Source organism: Mytilus trossulus, chromosome 14, assembly GCF_036588685.1.
Source record: "Mytilus trossulus isolate FHL-02 chromosome 14, PNRI_Mtr1.1.1.hap1, whole genome shotgun sequence".
Lineage (NCBI taxonomy): Eukaryota > Metazoa > Mollusca > Bivalvia > Mytilida > Mytilidae > Mytilus > Mytilus trossulus.
The window spans coordinates 39,691,503-39,716,212 of record NC_086386.1 but is presented as its reverse complement, the minus strand read 5'-3'; the positions used below and the strand labels follow the sequence as shown (position 1 = coordinate 39,716,212).

Below are 24,710 nucleotides of genomic sequence, written 5' to 3'. Positions count from 1 at the left end.
AATTGAATAAAATTAAACATAGCCTGAATGTTCCTTTCCTTATGAGGTTGTGTTGTTACTTTTAGCTAAATTTTATATTTTTTTTATATGATTTCAACTTGAAACCCAAGTAAAATCAGATGAGCGATACAGGCTCTTGAGAGCCTCTAGTTTTATTGCCAATGAAGAGATAGATGAAAAAGAGAAAATTTATCTGGGTAATGTGTGTACAGTTAATGAAATGAGTAAAACCAATACTGTAGTCAATGTCAACCTAAAGTACCGGGGGTTATTATAAAAACTTTTAGTAGCATTGTAAAAAAATTGGTCAAAACTCTCATTTACAACTGATCATGCTCTAGATGTGCAGCAACCCATTATAGAATTAGTCTTACAATTGGCAAAGGGGAAATTCCTGAGGTAAAAGTATCACTACATCATAGTACATGCAAACTAAACCATGCTTTAATTGATCTTTGCAATCAAAACTTCTGCCACTGGGTTATATAAATGTATTAACAAATTATATAATGGTATGTCTGGCAAAGAAAAATTACATATAGTGTCAGTTATTGTCAGATAATCTTTAATAATCTAATATACAGAAATACTTTTAGACAACTAATGGGTGCATACAGATAAATGTTGAATATTTCCGCAGGAAATTATCCAAGGAAAGAGCAAACAAATGTTTAGAGACACTTGAATGCTTCTAAAATTCTAAAAATTTTGATCAAAAGCAAAATCTTAAGTACCACAAATGCAAGGAGTTATCTGAAGAAACTGAAGGTCTTAACTGCTGTTATATTCTGATATATTCTGTATAGCCTTGTCATAGCATTAAAGGCATTATTAAGTGCTAGTCTTTGTAAAATCTTGATAATGTAAAACCTTCTGACCTAACCATCCAATTTTGAAGTTACCGTCATCCTAAGTTTAAAAGTTAAGCCTTTTCTTTCTGTGAGTCTTGATATCTTTAGTTTAATTGATAGCATATTTTGGAGTTAGCTCCCCTTAATTGTAAATTTTCAACGCATTTCAACTAAATTATAACTTAAATACCAAAACATGACTTGGGAAAACAATTGATATATTGGTGCAACATTATGTAGTCTGAATTTTAATGTAAAATAAAGCATGTATATTTGTTATTCTCGTGATGTATTGTCTGTTGCTTGGTCCGTTTCTGTGTGCTGTTGCGTTTCGGTGTTGTGTCGTTGTTCTCCTCTTATATTTAATGCGTTTCCCTCGGTTTTGGTTTGTTGCCCCGATTTTGTTTTTTGTCCATGGATTTATGAGTTTTGAACAGCGGTATACTACTGTTGCCTTTATTTATTTCTTCAAATTTTCTTGATTCTTACGACTGGTACACAAATGGAAGATCTGATAAGCATATCTTCACATAAAATCTGTTTTAACATTAAAAAGTGAAACGACAGAACTTTTATTGATAATTATCATGTTGGAATCACAGTCAATCACAATTAAATACAGCAATGCTTGCCAGTTCTAGCAGATTAAACAGTTTTGGTATACTGACACTGGACTTAAATTTGTTATATATTCATCTGTATGAGGTCTATGACAATCTAATTTTCATGGATCATTCGATCCTGTCTAGTTTTCCTGGTAAGTTAAGATTTTCAGATACTATAATCAATTGGTATATGGCGCTATTGAAATGTATACATGTAACGACCTTAACCTCGTTATAAGGGTTCATTGGTCAAAAGTAAAATCACAAAAATACTGAACTCAACGAAAGTCCCAAAGCAAATAGCAAAATCAAAGCTCAAACACGTCAAACGAATGGATAACAACTGACATTTCCAATGTTTTCTTCCATCATGAAGTCGGTGTTTATGGTACTTATGTATGTATAGTTCAATAATGATCTGAAATTCGTTTTATGAATTGTTCTGTCCATCCATTGTCCAGCAAGCCCTATAAATTCCTTCATAATTGTAATATAAGTTAGAGCAATCAAGGACTATATATACATACATAGTTTTTAATTTGCTATTTCTGAAAGTCTCATGACTAGAGTTATTACAATGGTACTCAGTTATATTCCTGTTTAGGAAAATGCTTGCAGATTGCTTCGACGTGAGATTTGAATGAAAACATTATTCAGTCTATTTTTGGACTACACAGGCAAAGTTTGCTCACATGAATCTCACATGAAAGTGAAAGTTTTTATGTGAATTTCACATGAATTTGACGTGAAATTTACAACAAAAACTGATTTCAGATGAGTTTCACGTATAAGCTCGTTTGAAATTTGCCTGTGTATAATACTAACAATGTGTTCCAGGTTCGAGGGCGACTTCACTTTCTTCGTTGCATCATAACATCGTGTAAGTTTTATGATAAAGTCACTCTTTGAGATCTTTAAAATGATGAATTAAGAGATTTACTTTTCTTTTAACTTAATAGATATAGGAAGATGTGGTGTGAGTGCCAATGAGACAACTCTCCATCCAAATAACAATTTAAAAAGTAAACCAAATTTAGGTTAAAGTACGGCCTTCAACACGGAGCCTTGGCTCACACCGAACAACAAACTATAAAGGGCCCCAAAATTACTAGTGTAAAACAATTCAAACGGGAAAACCAACGGTCTAATCTATATAAACAAAACGAGAAACGAGAAACACGTATATATTACATAAACAAACGACAACTACTGTACATCAGATTCCTGACTTAGGACAGGCGCAAACATTTGCAGCGGGATTAAACGTTTTAATGGATCCAAACCTTCTCCCTTTTTCTGAAACAATAGTATAACATCACAACATAGAAAAACATACGATAAAATATCAATTGGCAGACTTAACTTAAGACTGTTACGCTAGCTGTATGCTTATTTCAAATAAAATGACGATACGTGGACCAAATAAATTTTTATAAGTTAGCTACAAGAAGATGTGGTGTAAGTGCCAATAAGACAATTCTCCATCCAAGTCGCATTTTGTAAAAGTAAACTATTATAGTTCAAAGTACAGATTATAACATGATTGGACATATATCAACAGGAAGTCTCTTCAATACGTCTCCTCATATGGTTGCACATTGATTTGTTTGTAAGAAAGGACTTAAAACGTGCATAGACACTCCAAAAGGCCCACATCAAGTAAGTTTTAGAAAAAGGAAAATAATTAACCAATGTCGAGCTTGACTGATTTTTTCTTTGGTTCATCTCAGGCTAAAATCGAGAACCTCGTAAATAATTTTTGACATTTTAGACCCAGATTGTCTTATTTTTCGACCGTCTGCTTCCTTGTTATTCATGGTATTAATTAAAGTAACTTTTCAAAAATGATCAGTTTGCGTGTTAATGAAAACTCTCTTGATACTTTGCCCAAATCAGAGACATATTTACATATACGTCTCTGCTCTGCTCAAATGTAAACACAACGGTTGAACAGGTCCAGAAAGGCAACTTAACAGACATCGAAATGAGGTATGTTTTTTGTTTTAAATTATTTTGATAAATATTTTCGTTCAGCTTTCGGAATTCTATAGATACAAGGAACTGAATATTTTCATTTGACTAAATCTATAAATAAAAAAAGCTGTAAAATTTATTATCTTTGATTATATGTCACAGTGTCTCTACTAAAGTAACTAACTACTAGTATTTTGTAATCATACAATGCCTATAAAATTTCTTCATATTTGTACTAGTACCCCATTTTTTAAAATTAAGTTTCTGGTCAGTAAAGATAAATCCATAAAAATGCTTCGGATGCTTATCATAGCACTAAAGGCATAATTAAGTGCTAGTCTTTGTAAGAATCTGGCAATTGTAAAACATTCTGACCTAACCATCCAATTTTGAAGTTACCCTCATCCTGAGTTAAGAAGGTAGGTCTTTCCTTTCTGTGTTTCTGGATATCCAGATAACTTTGTTTAATTGAAAGCAAATTTTGGAGTTAGCTCCCCTTAATTGTAAATTTTGAATGCATTTCAACTAAATTATAACTTAAATAACAAAACATGACTTAGGAAAACAATTGATATACTGGTGCAACATTATGTAGTCTGAATTCAAATGTAAAATAAAGCATGTTTTTATTTCGTTAAATTTTAACTAATGTCTTGATCCTTAGGAGGACTGGTACATAAATGGGAAAAAAGATCTGATTAGCATAAACATAACATCTCTTAACATGAAAAAGTGAAATGACAAGATTTTAATTGATATGCATCATGTTGGAATCACACTCAATCACAATCAAATACAGCAATGCTTACTAATTCCAACTGATTAAACAGTTTTGGTACAGAAACTGAACTTAAGGGGGCTCGCGGGTCTAAATCATTTTTTTTAAATTTAATATAGGATTTCGCTATATTTTTCTATAACTGAACCTTATCTTATACTTAATAGAAAAATGAAATTAAAAAAATGGGGTCATCGTTCATTTACGCTCACAATCTGTCTTCGAAAGAAGCATACACATTTGTTAATGTACTTTTTTGTTGTTGAACTAATAGGAGAAATACTAGTGGTGGTAATATCGAAACAAAAAAAAAAAGAACAAAATTACAGAAATCGCTTAATTTTTATTTTTAGTTTATGTACAGTTTATGTATATTCGAAAAAAAGAATAAAAAATATAGGTCACCGTTGAGTTAAAAACTCTCCATCCAAGTCACATTTTGTAGTTCAAAGTACAGTTTTCAACATGATTGCACATATATACAGGCAATCTCTTTTTAAAATACGTCTCCTCGTATGGTTGCACATTGATTTGTTTGTTAGAAAGGACTTAAAACGTGCATAGACAGTCCAAAAGGCCCACATCAAGTAAGTTTTAGAAAAAGGAAAATAATTAACCAATGTCGAGCTTAACTGATTTTTTCTTTGGTTGTTCTCGGGCTAAAATCGAGAACCTTGTAAATAATTTTTGACATTTTAGACCCAGATTGTCTTATTTTTCGACCGTCTGCTTCCTTGTTATTCATGGTATTAATTAAAGTAACTTTTCAAAAATGATCAGTTTGCGTGTTAATGAAAACTCTCTTGATACTTTGCCCAAATCAGAGACATATTTACATATACGTCTCTGCTCTGCTCAAATGTAAACACAACGGTTGAACAGGTCCAGAAAGGCAACTTAACAGACATTGAAATGAGGTATGTTTTTGTTTTAAATTATTTTGATAAAGGTTTTCGTTCAGCTTTCGGAATTCTATAGATATAAGGAACTGAATAGTTTCATTTGACTAAATCTATAGATAAAAAAAGCTGTAAAATTTATTATCTTTGATTATATGTGGCTCTACTAAAGTAACAAACTACTAGTATTTTGTAATCATACAATGCCTATAACATTTGTTCATATTTGTACTAGCCCCCCATTTTTTAAAATTAAGTTTCTGGTCAGTAAAGATAAATCCATAAAAGTGCTTCGGATACTTGACAAACCTTTAAGAATTAATTGAACGCTTCTTCTTGTAGTAAAGGTTGATTGAAGCATAGTTTATGTGAAGGGTGCAATCATATGTACATGTAGAATCACTGTAAATTTGTTCATAACAGAAGGTAATGTGGTGCATGCATACGTTGTCAAAAAATAAAGCATAACTATTTATTGTTGGTCCTATAAGTATACTTAGAATGTCAGAGAATTGACAGAAGATATATTCATGTTGTTTCTTTAAAAATTTAAAATCGATAGCAGACCGAGTCGTTTAGCTTATTTGAACATTTACGTTGTACCTCTTTTCCGGCGAATAATCTTCAATAGTTGAAGGATCGCTAGAAACTTTAACAAAGAAGAAGACTTGATTTTAATAACGTTCGTTTGGTTGCAATGTTTTGCCCATAGTAAAAAGTAAAATAACAAAAAATAACAAACATCACTGTTAATTCTAAACGGAAAGTCTTTTATAAAATGGCAAAATCAAAAGCTCAAACACATGCATCAAACGAATGGAAAACAAATGTCACATTCCTGACTTGGTACTGCTATTTTCTCATTTAGCTAGTTAAACCTCTCATTTGCATGGCAACTGTGAACGACACTTGTACTAGTAATTATTGTATGGGACCCAAATTAACGTTGTACCTCTTTTCAAGTTTATTCCAGTTTATCTTACTGTCATACGTATCGACACTCATCGTGACAGGACACAAATCCTGCTCCAGAAATGCTGGTCTCATGAAGAGTATACACTACCAGCTAAAACTCGTGGAGGAAAATGATGGAAAGTGTGATTGTACAGGGAGAAGTTCAGGTATTACTTTTTTACAGTGCGTTGAAAAATAGCCTGGAATGTTCTTAGAATCGGATTGAAAGATCGATCGGAGTTTCGTACCTCATTTTCATGGAACGATTGTAGGAATTTTTGTTATCTAGTAATAAATCATTAATGTTATTTTGTTTAATTTGTTGTTTTCTTGAAAGAAAAAGGGAGGTTGGTCTTTATCGTGTGGTTTGTACGGTTGATTTTCATTGCGTGTTATAATCCACACAACCTTTTTATCAATACTTTAATTAAAAACTTATGATAGAAACTTTTTATTTAACGAAATAAGTGATCAAACAAAAACAAACATGCGTAAAAAATGTGAAATATAAACGTGTAAGTGTTTTAAAAAGGATACTTGTTCGATTTTAAACAGCCCGGGTTCGAGTATTGAAGGAATCAGTTTTTATTTTTATTTCTATTTCGATTTTAATTTAAACAAGTAAAACTTAATTCCAGTACATTTGTATTTGCCATGTCTGTTAAAAATATCACATATTTTTTAATTTCCCTCAGGACCAGATAAAGTTGCGTTCATGGCAAAAACGTCATTAGCTTTGCAAAACATTCCTTCAAAAGCTGTTGTGGTATACGAGACAGTTGTAACGAATTTAGAAAATGGATACGACTCGTCCAATGGGATTTTTACAGCTCCTTCAAATGGTGTGTACATATTTTCATGAAACGTTCTATGTCATCATGGCAAAAACTTTTACACTTACATATCTCTGAATGAAAACCTTATAGTTAGGAACTATGCATCGGTCATGGGTGTAGCAGACCACGCCTCGGGAAGTCAGAACGTCATTCTTGAAATTAAAAGGAACGACAAAGATCTGTACGGAACCAATCTGGACACACTGGACAGTACATGTATGGTGATAGCTGGTCAACTTTCAGCGGATATAAACTATATAACATGTAAGATGATAGTTGCGAGTTATTTTGTGTCTTAATTAAAATCCTGCAGATTGTATGTTTTTATTATTTTATGATTGTCCATAATTTGCGGTATAATTAAAGATTCAAATGACCTGCCCAAAGAAACCGTTATGAAAATACAAAAAATCAAAACATAAAAGGAATATATAATAGAAATAGCAAAAACAAACCATAAAACTGACCACACTAACCATGAACAATATGACTAAACTAATAAAACGGTCATATACGGTTGCCTAAATTAAAGTTGTTTACTTCCATTTCATAATGATAAATTTCTATAAATTGTGAACAAAAGCAAAAAAATAAGTAGCACAACTGCAAGGAGTAATCTGATGAAAATGTATGTCTTAACTGCTGATTTCTATTTGTGGCCTTATCATAGCACTAAAGGCATTATTAAGTGCTAGTCTTTGTAAGAATATGGCTATTGTAAAACATTCTGACTTAACCATCCAATTTTGAAGTTACCCTCATCCTGAGTTAAGAAGGTAGGTCTTTCCTTTTTGTGTTTCTGGATATCAAGATAACTTTGTTTAATTGATAGCATATTTTGGAGTTAGCTCCCCTTATAATTCATTATCAATTTTGAATGCATTTCAACTAAATTATAACTTAAATAACAAAACATGACTTAGGAAAACAATTGATATATTGGTGCAACATTATATAGTCTGAATTCTAATGTAAAATAAAGCAGGTTTTTATTTCGTTAAATTTTTACTAATGTCTTGATTCTTAGGAGGACTGGTACTTAAATGGGAAAAAAAGATCTGATTAACATAAAAATAACATCTCTTAACATGAAAAAGTGAAATGACAGGATTTTTATTGATATGCATCATGTTGGAATCACAGTCAATCACAATCAAATACAGCAATGCTTGCTAATTCCAACTGATTAAACAGTTTTGGTACAGAAACTGGACTTAAGGGGGCTCGCGGGTCTAAATCAATTTTTTTTTAATTTAATATAGGATTTCGCTATATTTTTCTAAAACTGAACTTTATCTTATACAAAAATGGGGTCATCGTAGATTTACGCTCACAATCTGTCTTCGAAAGAAGCATACACATTTGTTAATGTACTTTTTTTTTGTTGAACTAATAGGAGAAATAGTGGTAATATCGAAACAAAAAAAGAACAAAATTACAGAAATCGTTTAATTTTTATTTTTAGTTTATGTACAGCTTATTCGAAAAATAAATAAAAAAATATAGGTCACCGTTCAGTTAAAAACTCTCCATCCAAGTCACATTTTGTAGTTCAAAGTACAGTTTTCAACATGATTGCACATATATACAGGCAATCTCTTCAATACGTCTTCTCGTATGGTTGCACATTGATTTGTTTGTTAGAAAGGACTTAAAACGTGCATAGACAGTTCAAAAGGCCCACATCTAGTAAGTTTGAGAAAAAGGAAAATAATTAAACGATGTCGAGCTTGACTGATTTTTTCTTTGGTTCATCTCAGGCTAAAATCGAGAACCTTGTAAATAATTTTTGACATTTTAGACCCAGTTTGTTTTATTTTTCGACCGTCTGCTTCCTCGTTATTCATGGTATTGATTAAAGTAACCTTTCAAAAATGATCAGTTTGCTTGTTAATGAAAACTCTCTTGATACATTGCCCAAATCAGAGACAGATATACATATAGGTCTCTGCTCTTCTCAAATGTAAACACAACGGTTGAACAGGTCCAGAAAGTCAACTTAACAGACATCGAAATGAGGTATGTTTTTGTTTTAAATTATTTTGATAACTATTTTCGTTTAGTTTCAGTCAGGAATATCATATTTTATAAGAACTGCATTTGGTCTCTTGTGGAAAGTGGTCTTATTGGCAATCATACAACATCTTCTTTTTTGAATGCATATCTGGTTATAACTTTTTTTTCTAAATCTAGATAAGAAAGCTTTAAAATGTATTATGTAGATAATATGGGGATCTACTAGACTATGTTTTTGTAATCATATAGTGCCTATAACATTTCTTCGTATTTGTACTGGCATCCCATGCCTTTAAAGATCTTTAAATTATGTTTCTGGCGAAGATAAATCAAGAAAAGCGCTTCGGATGCTCGACCAAATTATCCAAGAGTTGCATGCTTCTTTTTGTTGTTTTATTCTTGTGTAAAAGCGTTGAACGAAGCATGTATTATATGATGAACACAGACATTCAGACATGAGTCGTATGTAGAATCTCTGCACATTTGTTCACCACGAAGGAAAATTTGTTGTTGCATATATAGTAAAATGTAAAGCTTAACTATTTATTTTTGGTGCTAGCTAATTATAATAAGAATGTCATTGAACAAATGGTCATGCTATACTATTTAAAACCACAATCGTTTGCATCATCGATAGTCAGTTGGTTTAGATTAATTGACTTTAATGTTGGTTGCAGTGTTTTGCCTCAAGTGAAAATTAAATAATTTTCGTTATGATTTGAATAATAATCGAAGTTTTAACTTGAATTATTTGAAAAAAAACTGTGGTATTTTATATTGATACATCTAAATACCTCAGGTAAACATGATTATACACAACATCAAAGTGTACAACACAAAGTTGTCAAAAATAAATAATCAAATGATTAAAGAAGGAGACAAAAAAAGTGTGTATTATATATACAATATTGAATAATATAATAATATATTTTTTTTAACATGTGTTAGATGTTAAAGTACATTATTGTCACCTGACACGCTCAAGTCATGTGACTTAATACTTGGGTCATGTACGTGTTTTCAGTGATATTTGTTATTATTTATGATCATTTATGAAGTTAAGGGTTTTTATGATTACATTACTGTTTTTTTCTTTTAATTACAATATTGATTTCAACAATATATTTTATTTCTTCCTTGAATATTTTGAAGATATCTATTTTTGTTCTCTTTGAGTCAGAAATGTAATATGATACCATCCTTATAAATAGATGAATGTTCTGGAAATCGTCAACTGCTTGTTGCAAACGTAGTGGAACCTTATGTTTAAAATAGTACATTTTTTATGTAATGTGTTAGTGGCATATTTGTTATGGTAGGATAACAGTTGTGTAGCTGTTTTTTTAATTTGTAAAAGGAAGCAACATGAGTGCCCGGTACAAACCAACGACCTTCTGCCAATCGTAGAAAAATAAGATTGGAGTAGAATACACCAGCCACTAACGAGGCTTTAATTCACAACCTTACAGTGGCCAGTTGTATAGAAGAAAAACTTTTGAGATTACCTGGCCAAACATAGCATGCATAGTTGGAACTCAGAATAATTTTGAATAGTTTACTCATTTAGGGCTATAGGATTCTGACCTATAATGGTTTACTTTTATAAATTGTTATTTGGATGGAGGGTTGTCTCATTGACACTCACACCACATCTTCCTATATCTATATATAGGTACAATGATAGCATAGTTTATCTATTTAAAAATCTAAAATATATCTCCAAAAAATCAAATTAGGGTATGCGGTTCCAGATCTCACCACTTTATAATTAGCCTTAGATTTGCAGTTTTGTTGTGGACCGTTCAATTTTTTATTATTTTAATGATGGAACCACATTTCCAAATGTAATTGTTCGGAAATACACCAAAAAAAAACACCCCGTAACGACATATCGACGATGTCATGTCGGGCAATGACCCACAGTTCCTTGTGAGTTTGCATTTCATTTATCAAAGAAGGGCTGTATCAATCTTAAACTTATTCACGAAAGGTTAATTGGTCTTAAATTGTTTCAATTGGTCGATCAATACGATGTGCCTGTGTCTCAGTGTAATTTTTAACCGTCGTAGATGTAAAAAAAAATCTATGATAGTTGTTTCGTATTTAAAACTAAAAAAATAAATGTTTGGGTTTTTGGTGTTTTTGATGACTGTAAACAAAGAATTTCATTTTGGTTGCAAGAGCTGTTTTATAATCTTTTGTTGATAATATTCTTTTCCCTATCATACTATTTTGAATGAGCATATTTTCTCATGAAAGATGAGGCATACATATCACGACTAAAACATAGTAAATGCTATATCAGAGTATTCTTTAAAATAAAAGGATTTCTTCTGACCCTTCTGACATTAGCTGTAAAATGTATGTACATCGATTTTACTCTAATTTTCATATTGGATTTATAACCTCCTAAAGCGTATACCAAACTTACAAAAAGTCTAAAATTTAAATTAAACAATGCATGTACTCGATAATATACCCGTATTTCATGTGTAATTTAGTCTAAATGCCATCTAAATAGCCGTCGATTGGACCTCCGAATACTGCCTGCGGTGACTGAACCCGATATAAACATAAATATAGATATAAATAGGTAGTGAACACTTTGATGTTTGATTTCATGTTATAAGTTAAGCAAATTTGTTAATCATCATTTGTACATATGTTCCTGTATAATAATGAGTTTATGAGGATCAAATAATCAACCAATGATTTCCCCATGTTAAACTTTCAATGTTGACATTCTTTTCCTTTAAATAGCTCAACGCGCCTAGTTCATGCGTATCCCCATTTTATTCAAATAAGTAAGGATTCAATAAGGTAGAATTATTCACTTGCAAGTTAATTAATCCTCAAATGTTGTTTTCTGACTAACATTTACAAATTTGAATGAAAATGCCTGTATAAAGCGAATAACTTTTACATTATTTTCATTTTATGATAAAAAAAAGTTTTTTACTGGTTTGTTTTATATCTTGTAGCAAATGTTTCTTTACAAGTTTACTAAAATAGATATATCCAGCGAAGAGCATTTAATTTTGAAACTTCTTTATGACAGGTTATATTTATTTAAGTATTGAACAGTCAAACGAAACCGAGACTTGTACAGATTCGACTATAGGGTTAAAGAAGCCCATGTAATCAAATGTCTCGTCTTTGTATTCCATGAAATAAAACATAACCGTTAAGTCACAAAGGACTGAACAGCGAGTTAAATTTTAAAAAGTCCCTAAGCAAATGGCAAAATTAAAAGCTAAAACACATCAAACGAATGAATAACAACTTTCAAAGTCCTGTTCGGTAGAAGCCCAAAAAGACACCCATACCATCATGAGTCCATCTTGCAGAAATGATAAGTCAATGTTGCCAAATGCCTAGAAATCTCCGAGTTGGATTCCATGAATCACAAGGAGTACATAGAACTTCTTTTTCCAAGGGATAAACAACATTAAAGATATATATATAACTTTGACCTATTTACATTAAATGTAAACCATTTAAAACAATTCCTTGTCTATTGATATGAACCGTTCCGGAAGAATGGTGATTTTATAAAAGGAAGAATAAACCCTTTTTGATCTCATGAAATAACCGTGTTTACAAACACAGTTAAAAGCTGATGGCTAATTCATTATAAATTCACAGTAAAATAAAATGGAAAAACAGTTTCCTGCAGTTTTTGGATTAATTACATTAGTTTTATTGTGTACTGGAGCTTTCTCTCCGTGGTGGTTTGCCTTTGACACTTGTAAAGTAGGTGCTAAAATGAGTGGAGAACGCCATTATACTTCAGACAGTATTGAAGTACATATGGGATTATTTTATTGTGTTATTGTAGGGGAAGATTTTAGAAAAGTTGTGGGGTATGGAGAGTGTATTGGATCAAAAACTATACGTATGTACTTTTGTTTTTATATTGATTTGATAAAAGCATTCATGACTATATTTATTTTATGAAATGAAAAAAATATGTACGGGGAATACAAATGAGACATAAAATAAACATGAAATTTAATCAAAATGATCATAAGCATCTACAGGTGACTTTTTGCATGACATGAATTCATGAATTTTAATTTTATCCCCTTGAAAAACGCAGTGTGCTTATGTAGACATTGATAGGGAGTTTATTTGTCATCAAATGTGTTATATAGAAGTACAGAAATAATTAGTTCATAAATGTACAAAGAGATCCGCCCTAACAGTATATTTCTACCTACATGTTCAGTTCAAATAATTTACGTAATATAAAATTCAAATTTATCATTAAATATAAAAAAATCTTTTAACATTGATGAAAATGATAGAATGGTATTTTAAAGTAAAACAGCAACTTTAAACCATTTATGTATTCTGTAATTTGTTGTGCTGTTTTTCTCTATTCTTTATACTTTTGCGAAATATTTTCTATTCTTTATTTTTGTCGCTGTGTCTTTCTCTATTCTTTATATTTTATACCCATTACTCTAGTCTGTAAACCCAATTCATACCCTCTTCAAAGCTGTGACAGTTGAGAATTCCTGTCTCTCTCTTTTTTATTTCTATATTCGATAGGATACAAATGACATATACTCCAACATATCGAGAGTAAATTCCTGCCTGTTGAACTTGACAAATGGTATCCAGCACTTAATCAATATTTCTGGCATACAAAATAAACTTGAGGAAAAAAGATAATTGCAAGCAATGTTTTTGCAAATATTGCCCAACTGCAACTAATGTCATTTTCATCAAAGTCATAAGAAACCTCAAAGTAAAAAAAAATAATGCATATGTTTTTTATAACTCATTGGATAGTTTCCATTATAAAACTTATATACATATACTTTTTTCTGACAAAAATTCTTTAATTTATTTATATTAAGAAGAAGTTTACTTTATTTGAATTGCTTCCTTCCCCCCGATATATTTTCGGTATGCAAAGTGACCTCAGTGTGACCAATCTCGTAACAATCCGGTGATCGCAATACGCATGGATGTCCTTAAAATAACCTATCATCTGAATTTAAATGTTAAACACGTGCTCAATTTCCATGCTTTTTGTTGATTGTTCGTCGATTGTTGACAAATAGGTGACAATCGTTAAACTTTGGCTTCAAAACACAAACTTTAATTACCTGCCATATTTTTACAATAACACTGACCGATTGAAAAAAAATTGACGATTATACGAAATTTTCACGAAAAAAATGATAAATTCGTGTACAGAAGACTAAGTTTATGATGTTTGAATGCATTGGTTCAAAAATTGGAAGAAACTTATTTTTCACTGGTCACTCGTTTCTTATGAATTTAAGATATGATTAGTTTTTGAACGTCGAACAGGTTCCCTCGTAAAAAAAGTTCAAAAGCTTTAAAGATTTTATTCATTGGCGAATTAATGAATCATTTCGGTACATTGGTCAATTATACCCTAATCTTTAGAATATTTCAAAATATTTATCAAGTACATTCTAATAGAAATAACCATTTTAATGTTTACATGTATTGAAATAATTATAATTCGACTTATCAAATAAGCAACAAATTCAAGATGAGAGTTTTTAACATGTCAGAAATCTTCAAGTAAGGATCGAAACTTCGGCGAGTAGCGGTTGAATTGATCGGGAAAGGATCGTGAGGAGATCGAGTTTGGTCGGAATACAAATATTTCACCGATCAGTACTCGATCTTTATCCGATCATTTCCTGATCAACGCCAAACTGTTTGATATGTGGTTCAGATTAACAAGACCAATGGCCGATCGCTTCATGATAACTTCGAATTTTACATGTTCAATATTTTTCTTTTCCCAGACCAACTTGACCAATACCCGCTATCTACGCGACAACATTCGATCACACTTCGAATTCTACTCGGCCATATACGAGTACATATGACAGCTACACGATTTTCTAAGCGGGTGTGCTGATCTGATTAACTCTCATAATTTTCTTCCGCAAAAAAAATATTCTTATTATTTTTAACTGTACAGGGATTCCTCAATGTACATTACAAAAGAGGAGTAAAATTTTAAAAGAGAGACAAAAGATACCAAAGTAACAATCAAATTCAAAGGTCGAAAACAAACCGACACAACCATAGCGAAAAACGAAAACTGATGAGAAGACATACAAATGTCCACATAACATTACACAGCAAACTAAAAACTTAGCAACATGAACCCAAATTAAACCTGGGATGATCTTAGGTTTTGGAAGGGTAGTAGATCCTACATTTTGGCCCTAGAGTTTTTTTTCATATATGAAAGTTATTGTGCATAAAAAAATATTATTAAACCTGTGGTATAATTGCTAACGGGACAACTCTCCACAGGACACCAAATGACACAGAAATTAACAACTATATGTCACCGTACGGTCGAATGTTTACAAAGACTTTCTTTACACAAACTTTTTGACGGAATTTTAAACCCGACGAAAACATTATTTTTATTTGATCTCTTGATAGATATATGTCACCAGTCCTGGGAATTGAAATTCTATTCAAAGCCACACTTTGGAGAAAGATGTGACATACTTATACCGTTGTTGTAATATTTTTTATAAAAAAAAACCCGGTTGTTGCCATGGATACACCATAAAGAAAGACATTTAACCATTCAGATACTAGATATCAATTCTATGGAGACAAGAAAACCTAATTACATACATATGCACACGATATGACACAAACAACAGGTTTGCTTTGTTGGAAAGCAAGGAAAAGGAGATGGTAAACTTTACGTATATTGCTATCTAACTTTAATACTAATCTCGTTGTCTGGTGTCATTTTCAAGAAAAGAGCGGTGCATGTAAAACTATAACATATTACCGTCGTTCACTCTTCGGAAGTTGTTATAACTATTTGGTCCTCTTTGTTGCGCTCCTGCACGTCTCTCATAATTTTGATTTTGCTATTTGATTAGGGACTGATGTATGAATTTTCCACAAATCAGTTTTTGTATGATTTTGTTTCATACTGCCCAAACTGTGGCCCCTGTTTCAGCCATAGCCTCACTTTCTCGGCGGCCGTTGATGTCTATGCCTTCTTGTTGGTCTGCTACGCTCAAAGCAAGCTCCGTTACAGCTATTTACATGTCTCTCTGAGCTCTAACCACCTTGCCCACTAATCAAACTGCTTTATTTCCATGTAGATATTTACTGAGAACTTCGTTGTTGTACTGAATCCAACCATATAAACGGTAATGTGTTATGGGACACAGATAATGCACCAGCCTGCATGTAACGTTATTTAGAGTCATTTCCTAAGAACGGCGAATGTGACGTCACCCAACTGCAAACTCGATCTGTGTTTTATGATAATAAGCATTGTGTATACGTTTCATAAATTTGGTTAAGACAACATAAGATTAGAGAACGGAAACTAATGGTGTTAACGTTCATACGTACTTATGGACAGACAAGGGCAACATTTGTAAATGCTCTCTCCGGTGCAGCGGGTCATATAAAAATAAACAGACTTTTTTTATAATGAAATTGTACATACCGGATCAATTTCCGACTATTCCTACAACCCATTTACGTCGATTAGGTCGATCTGGTCTAGTTGAGATCAGGCTGAGATTGATTTTAGTTCATTTTGTCTAGCTAGTCGAGTAAAGATAGTTTTAATATCGCGAATTGTTCGGAATTCATATTCGATTTGTGGTCGTGAAAGAGCGAGTTAAGGTCGTGTACAGTCGGGTAGATTTCGTAAACATGCCCGATGGAAAATTTGATATCGCTTGGTCGTGAAAATTTGAACAATCGTGATCATCGAGATGATCTGATCGGCAGTGTGAACCTAGCTATATAACGAGTTACAGAAACCGTGTCTATAACAAAACACAGGCACACGCGTTTTATAATAATTTACAATCATCTTTGTATTATGATTAACATACATTTCTCTAATTTGCAGCAATTGTTTTGCTTGAATACCAGGCAGAAGTTATCATTGGAGTTGTATTATGTTTAATATCAGTCATACTGACTTTTACCTATAAAAAAGACGGAACAAATGGAGTTTTGGTTGCTATTTTCATAATGTACAATATAGCAGGTCAGTAGTCAAGTGTTTTGTCACAAAAAAAAAGAGAGGGAGGGGGGGGGGGGGGGGGTGTCGGGTGTCGAATGTGATTAATTCAACGCAGTGTATCCCAAACTCTGTCTGAGAGACAAACAATCATTCTGTCAGACAGAACTATCAATATTGTTTGGTTGAATCGATAGTAGAAAAGTTAGAATTCTCTTTCGGTCAGTCAAACCCTAAACTATATAGACGTTGGCAAGCAAACACACCTTTTCCTGGTATTAAAAAAAGCTCGTTACTGTCGGATAGAAATCAATCCATTAAATGTCATTTGGTAAGCGCTGTACGGTGCCAAAAAATTGACAAAATATTCAAAATCAGCCTTTATTACCGACAGCAATAATATTATAAGTAGACGATTTAAATTTATATATATTCAAGTTACAGCTGGATTTTACAATTTTACAATTTTATATTGTGAGTGAAATACACACTGGTTAAATATTTTAGTAAAAAGTTTTTTAAAAGAATAAGCAGGAAGTGCTACCTGTGTTAAGAAGCGTCACCTGTTTTAATTTTATTCAGTACTATGTTTTTTCTCGTTACTTTTAAAGAATCTTTATAAAGAGGACAATAAAACTGATCTTGGTCGGTTTATTTTCTACTTCCTCCATAGCGTAATTTTCCACATTCATAATGACGGTTTCTCTATTTAAAAAAAATAACTGACAAAGGTATTGAAGCTTGACGTACATGTACAGTTTTTAAAAGGCCTGATGACAATAAAATGGGACCAATCCATTCTATTTTACAGCAGAGAATGTTTTTTACTAGATAACTTGTTCGCTTTGGAGATTCCGTATATCGTCAGGTTATCATAATTCCAATGGGGACTAAGTGTGCACCACTTATTGCGGACCTGTTTTTGTATTGCTATGCGTTACAATTTATGACAAAAATCAGCAAAGACCCATCGAAACAACATCTCGTAAACAAATTTAATAATACTTTTAGATATTTGGATGATATTTTGGCTCTCAATAATGACGACTTCAGTATGTATACTAAAGAAAGTTATCCTGTTGAACTTACTTTAAATAAAGCTAACACTAACAATGACTACTGCCCTTTCCTCGATCTTGATATATATATCACTAACGGAAAGCCTAATACTAAAATGTATGATAAAAGAGATGATTTTTCATTTCCTATTGTTAATTATCCATTTTTAGATGATGACATTCCCTTGTCACCATCTAAAGGTGTTTATATATATCAACTTGTACGATTCACTCGTGTATGTAACAATGTTTTAGATTTTAACGAGAGAAATTTATGTGTATTACTGAAAAATTATAACACCAGGGTTTTCGATATCACAAACTAGTCAAAACATTTACTAAATTTTATCATCGGTATAAGGACATCATTCGTAAATATGGCTAAACATGCAGACTTCTTATACGTTCAGGTATTTCACATTCAATTTTTTTTATGGAAAAATTCTTTATAAAGCACAAAAATGTCAGTATTCACCCCAGAAACTAACAAAACCTTAAAATCGACTTATCAAAAAGGGATATAGTTACGATACTGTTGTCAGGTCATTAAAACTTGCTTATTTTGGCGTTAATATTGATTAACTTAGCATCGGAACTATACACATTTACTAAAAAAAACAGTTGATGGCTTGACACGGGTTATGTTCTCCTCATATATGTTATGCTGGTATGATACTAAACCCCTAACAGGAAGGATTGTGTCTGATATTCATATGATGATGACATAATCTTTCAATCAGTTTAACTGAAGTCTGGAGCTGGCATGTCAGCTAACTGCTAGTAGTCTGTTGTTATTTATGTATTATTGTCACTTTGTTTATTTTCTTTGGTTACATCTTCTGACATCAGACTCGGACTTCTCTTGAATTGAATTTTATATGTGAGTATTGTTATGCATTTACTTTTCTACATTGGCTAGAGGTATAGGGGGAGGGTTGAGATCTCATAAACATGTTTAGCCCCGCCGCATTTTTGCGCCTGTCCCAAGTCAGGAGCCTCTGGCCTTTGTTAGTCTTTAAATTTTTAAATTTTTGTTTCTTGTGTACAATTTGGAAATTGGTATGGAGTTCATTATCACTGAACTAGTATATATTTGTTTGGGGCCATCTGAGGGACGCCTCCGGGTGCGGGAATTTCTCGCTACATTGAAGACCTGTTGGTGACCTTCTGCTGTTGTTTTTTATATGGTCGGGTTGTTGTCTCTTTGACACATTCCCTATATTTCCATTCTCAATTTTATACAGTATGGGTGATTCTAACTGTGTTAACTTCTGTTTTCTTTTTGTGTCTGAATATGCACACTTTTTTACATCCGAACTATGCAGATTTGTTGAGGGCTTTATGAATTACACATTTTTTAATAAACGTTCGTTTCTACACCAATACATAACATGAATTTATAAAGTCTAAACTAAATCGGTTGAAAAAGGATATCAAATGAAAAACAATAGGGAGTAAAAATGAATAGAAGTGTCTAATTCTGTCGAATTGAGGTTTACATTGCTTTATTATAGATCAAGGCATGCATTGATAATTGGAACACATCAAACAGTTAATAAAAATACTGATTCTGGATAAAAAAAAACTAAACTTTTATGAGCGAGTAATGATATAAATAAACTCTTGAGCGCTTATTGATGATAAATTTAGCTTAAAAAAATCTGGATTCGAGAGTTACAGAATTTTCAGACAACTGAGATCGGGTAAGCCGATAATTGTGCAGGATTCTCAAATAGAAAAATATCTGTTATCATTCCTCAAATAGAAAGATAAGGACGAAATTTTATGTAAATACCCAAATCTTAGCATCAATTTAAAACAGATCTCTAGTATCTCATGATTGTTGACATATTAAATGTTCAAATTGCGATTCTCTCTAGTGAAACTTTTATAATCAATCAAAAACAAAACCAAATTTTAGAAAATTGAAGACACAACTCTATTAATGTAAATGCAAAAAACGCCAAATCGAACTTTATAATTCAAAGTGCATGTCATAAATTTTGTGGTGACCGAATTTCAATTTCAAGTATTGTAAGCCACATGAAAGTATCATGTTCTATACTAATCAGTTTACATACTAACACTCATAAATCGAGTATCTGTTCCCTGGAGCACCTCAGTTTTTGTGTTTTATATAATTCCTCTCTTAAGTTTTAACATATGTGTAGTAAACGGCTTCCTTTATATATAAACTCATAATAGATACCAGGATTTAAATTTTATATTTACGCCAGACGCGCGTTTCGTCTGCAAAAGAATCATCAGTGACGCTCGAATAAAAAAATGTAAAAAATGCCAAATTAAGTACGAAGTTGAAGAGCATTGATGATTAAAAAATCCTAAAAGTTTTGCCAAATACAGCTTATTAGGCAATCTATTCCTGAGGTAGGAAAGCCTAAGTATTTCAAAAATTCATAGTTTTGTTAGCAGTTAAGCCTCGGTCACACCTTACCGGATAGCACGAACGGACGGATGAAAATAAAAGTTGTTCCTTGACAAATTTGTTATCCTTTGGGAGTCCGTTCATGTACTGATCGAATAAAACGAACGTGTAACGGTGGAATTTTTAAGACCAAACCAAAACCAGTTACACAGAAACATTTTGAATATTTATGCGATTTACATGTATTATTATTGTCGCCTTTGATTTTTTCGCACATCTTGTTCATCCGTTTAATCCGGTACGCTTCCGTTAAGTGTCCGTTTTAAGCGGTATTCGTCCATTAAATGTACGTTCGACATCCGTTCTGTCCGGTACGTTTCCGTTTCTCGTACGTTGCATATTTGCTGTGAGCCCGTTATCCATCCGTTGTATTCGGTCAGTACATCAACGGACGCCCAACAGATAACAAGTTTTTCAACGTACAACTTTTATTTTCATCCGTTAGGCTTCCGTTCATGCTATCCGGTAAGGTGTGACAGAGGATTGAGGGACACGTAATGGAAACGAAACGGATAAGTACCGTACAAAACGGACATTTTATCCGTTGGACGTACGTTCACAATTTTGAACATGCTCAACATTTTCCACCGGACAGAACGGACGTTGACGAATAAAACGTACGCTTAACGGACATTCAACGAATATGGACGGACGTCTAACGGACATGAACAGATTGAAAAAAAGTTATCCGTTAGGCGTCCGTTCGAACTATCCGTTAATGTGTGACCGAGGCTTTAATTTACAATTATGAACGTATCAATGATAACTCAAGTCAACACTGAAGTGCTGACTGTATTTGTTTGTTACTGTGCTATTTTTTGTAACTAACAGCTTTCCATAGTTTTTAATTTTGAACGAGCGTCTTCTAGCTCGAGTTAGTTTTTACCAGTGTAAATGCATATTTCTTTTGATATGTATCCAAGAATGATTTTTTTTTATCTAAGCGTCACTGATGAGTCTTATGTAGACAAAAAGCGCATCTGACGTATCAAACTATAAGCCTAGAAACTTTGATAACTATTAAACTCTAAAACCTTTGATTTAACTTTTGTTTTAACATTTGGTATGTTGACGAGACGAGCTCATGTATTATATCCTTGCTTGGCCCCTCAACCTAGCTGCTAAAACAGCAGTTTTCGTTGATATTGTCATATTTATAAATTAACTTTTTACATGACATTTGTATTTTTTAAATACTAAGACTTTCTTACATCAGGAATAGATTACCTTAGCTGTTTTTGGCAAAACCTTTAGGAATGTTGGTCCTCAATTCTCTCCAACATAGTACTTAATTTGGCCTTTTAAACTTTTTTGGATTCGAGCGTCACTGATGAGTCCTTTGTAGACAAAACGCGCGTCTGCGCAAATATAAAAATTAGTCCTGGTATCTATGATGAGTTTATTTGTACGATTTTCCCATTGTTCCAATTCAGCTTAGTCCTCAAAATGCGATAGGTATTCTTCCCAACAATTCTTCACAGAGAACGGTTTAAGTTTAGGTTTTACCTTTGGTTGGCCAATTGGTTGCATGTTAAGATTATCTCTATCATTCCAATCGTCAAAATCATGTTTCTGATATTCATACCGCCCTTTAGCGACCTTGTAAAATAGATTCAGATTCGTCATTGTCATCAGTATGTATTTGATCCTCCTTTCTTAGTCATCAAAATCTGTTTTCATACGTAAATTTATTTCAGGGTCTGGGGAGTTCCTACCAACATCAGCCATATTCAAAATAAAGAATTTTACTATCATATATTGTTTAATTTTTTATAGTTTTAATTAACCACATTGTTTGGTTGACACAGGTAATTCCAAAGTTCGTATCTTGGATGCTAATTAGAATCTTAGCATACTACTTCTGACACCGAATCGAAAGCCAACCGAGAGTATCCTGTCCTATACTCGACAATTTACAACACTCATACAATGCAGTATATGCTTCCAGGAGCACCTCAATTATGGTGTTTAATATAGTTCCTCTGTTCGGTTAATACATGTGCAATAAACGGCTTCCTTTGTATTTCACTGTTAATGTGCTACTTTTGTAACTAACGGCTTTTCATAGTTTTTAATTTTGAATAAGCCTCCTCGCGCTCAAAGTAGTTTAACCACTGTAAATGTATATTCCTGTTTTTTTTGTATAAAAAAAAATCACAAAAATACTGAACCCAGAGGAAAGTCTAATCGGAAAGTCCATAATCACATGGCAAATTCAAATGACAAAACACATAAAAAACGAATGGACAAGAACTGATCAGAACTATCATATTCCTGACTTGGTACAGGCATTTTCAAATGTAGAAAATGGTGAATGAAACCTGGTTTTATTGCGCTAAACCTCTCCCTTTGATGACAGTCTTATCAAATGCCGTTATATTTACAATGATGCGTGAACTAAACAGGCATAATAAATTAAATAGTCAAAATATGGGTACATCAGTCATCATAAGAGTAGCAATTTTGTGTTCACCCGGTTATTCTAAAGCACAAAAGCCATGAAAAGTAGATGTTTGGTTTCAAGAAATACTTTTTGATATGTTCAGTATTAATTCATACAGAAAAGGTATGAGAAATTACACACAGCTGTACAACAAATGAAAACATATGAAAAACAACTAATTTCACTTCCAGTGTTTTACACATTAAACATTTGATTTACTGGATAAGTATCATCATAATCTCGAACCTATGTACAAACATGACCTAGAAATTTACATAATAGCTGATGAAATGCCCCCACCCCTTGTTTTTGGTATGACTTGAATTTTGACTTGTGAGAGTTATCAGAATAGTTGATCACTGCAACAATCAGTATACAATATTTGCCAAACATGTTACGAATAAAGTATGCACTTATGAAAACTCGTATTTGTTTCAATATTCCTTTTCCTGTATCTTATTAGTATAATTGCAGCAAAAAATTGTTAACCGTAAACAAGTGCATCTTTAAAGGATTCATCTCTTTTTCAGGAATATCTACATGTTTAGCAGTCGGGCGTTGGGTTACCCGCATGATTCATGTATCTTTTTATATGTACTCAAACATAGTACCCTTGGGCGTACCTTACTCTTTAATTTTGAGTGGTATTGGAGCCTTTTTTTGTGGGATCCTAATGATATATGTAAGCCGCATGTACTGCCAGCACACCACTGCTAGACTAGCCCAAGAGGGGCAGATATATTCTGGTGTTGCAATGACCGAATATCAACAAACGCAGCCGTATACGGAAGGGCCACTGCCATATAGACAAGGGCCACCGCCATATGAACAACACCAGGAGAAACAAAGCAGCGTATAGAACTATGGTAATTGTGGAAGCATACCTCATAATGAATAATAACAAAAATGATTTGTGCGTCAACCAATCAATGAAATTTGTATAAGAAAATATAAAATTTAATTTACATTCTATATATGATATTCAAAAGCACACACGTATATATCATCATGTTGTAAAGTTAAAAGAAAATAAATGGTATAAAAATGCATTTGTTTGTTGGCCTCTGTATTTCCTTCAATATCATGCAATTTGCGCAAGTTGCATGTATTTTCAGTTGGTCGGTATACATGTGAGGTTGTCACTTTCTTTGTCGTGTGCAGTTATAAAGCGTCTCTTTAACTAAAAGGATCCGAAGTTAACAATACTGTACGGTTGTTTAATGATTGATGGGTTATAGCTTGCATTATTTCCAGTGACAATCAATTCATGTATATTATGGACGAGAAAATTATAACTTTCATTTGAAAAACATTAAACAATTACGTTACATTTTACGTATCCGTAATTTTATAAGCAGACAACAATCGTAATGCACTTTAATATGAATTTTCATTTCCAAATAAAGTACAACAGTTATTGATGCACTTGCTGTCGTCTATAAAATTAAAGCATTGCATGAAGGACGCACAAAAGCCAGATGAAGGTCTTATTGTCAAGTTGTACCATAAAAAAAGTAATTAAAAAAATCAAATTCTTCTTTTTATAATTTCATGGGTTTGTCAAACCGTTGATTGTTCGCGCAAGCAATATAAAATATGCCTCTATTAAGACTTCCCTCAGTGGAAGATCCAGGATTTCAAAAAACGTGAGGCCCTTAAGAGCCTGTGTCGCTCACCTTGGTCTATGTGCATACTAACCAAAGGAAACAGATGGATTCATGACAAAAATGTGTTTTGGAGATGTGTTCGTAGATCATACTCTACTGATCATTCTTGCTACTTACAATTTTCTCTATCTGTAATGTACTTGACCCTTTAGTTACAGAGGAAAAC

At 32.6% G+C, this 24,710-nt stretch overlaps 1 protein-coding gene and 1 pseudogene across 1 annotated transcript; both read left to right on the top strand.

Moving 5' to 3' along the window:
• Positions 1-5,996: 5,996 nt before the first annotated feature.
• LOC134697749 (cerebellin-2-like) lies at positions 5,997-7,165 on the top strand (annotated as a pseudogene).
• Positions 7,166-12,461: 5,296 nt separating this feature from the next.
• LOC134696781 (uncharacterized) lies at positions 12,462-23,808 on the top strand. The gene is made up of 3 exons (XM_063558729.1): positions 12,462-12,808; positions 16,817-16,957; positions 23,408-23,808. Exons 1-3 carry the CDS (start codon positions 12,568-12,570, stop codon positions 23,734-23,736), a joined length of 711 nt encoding a protein of 236 aa, XP_063414799.1. The 5' UTR covers positions 12,462-12,567; the 3' UTR covers positions 23,737-23,808.
• Positions 23,809-24,710: the final 902 nt, after the last annotated feature.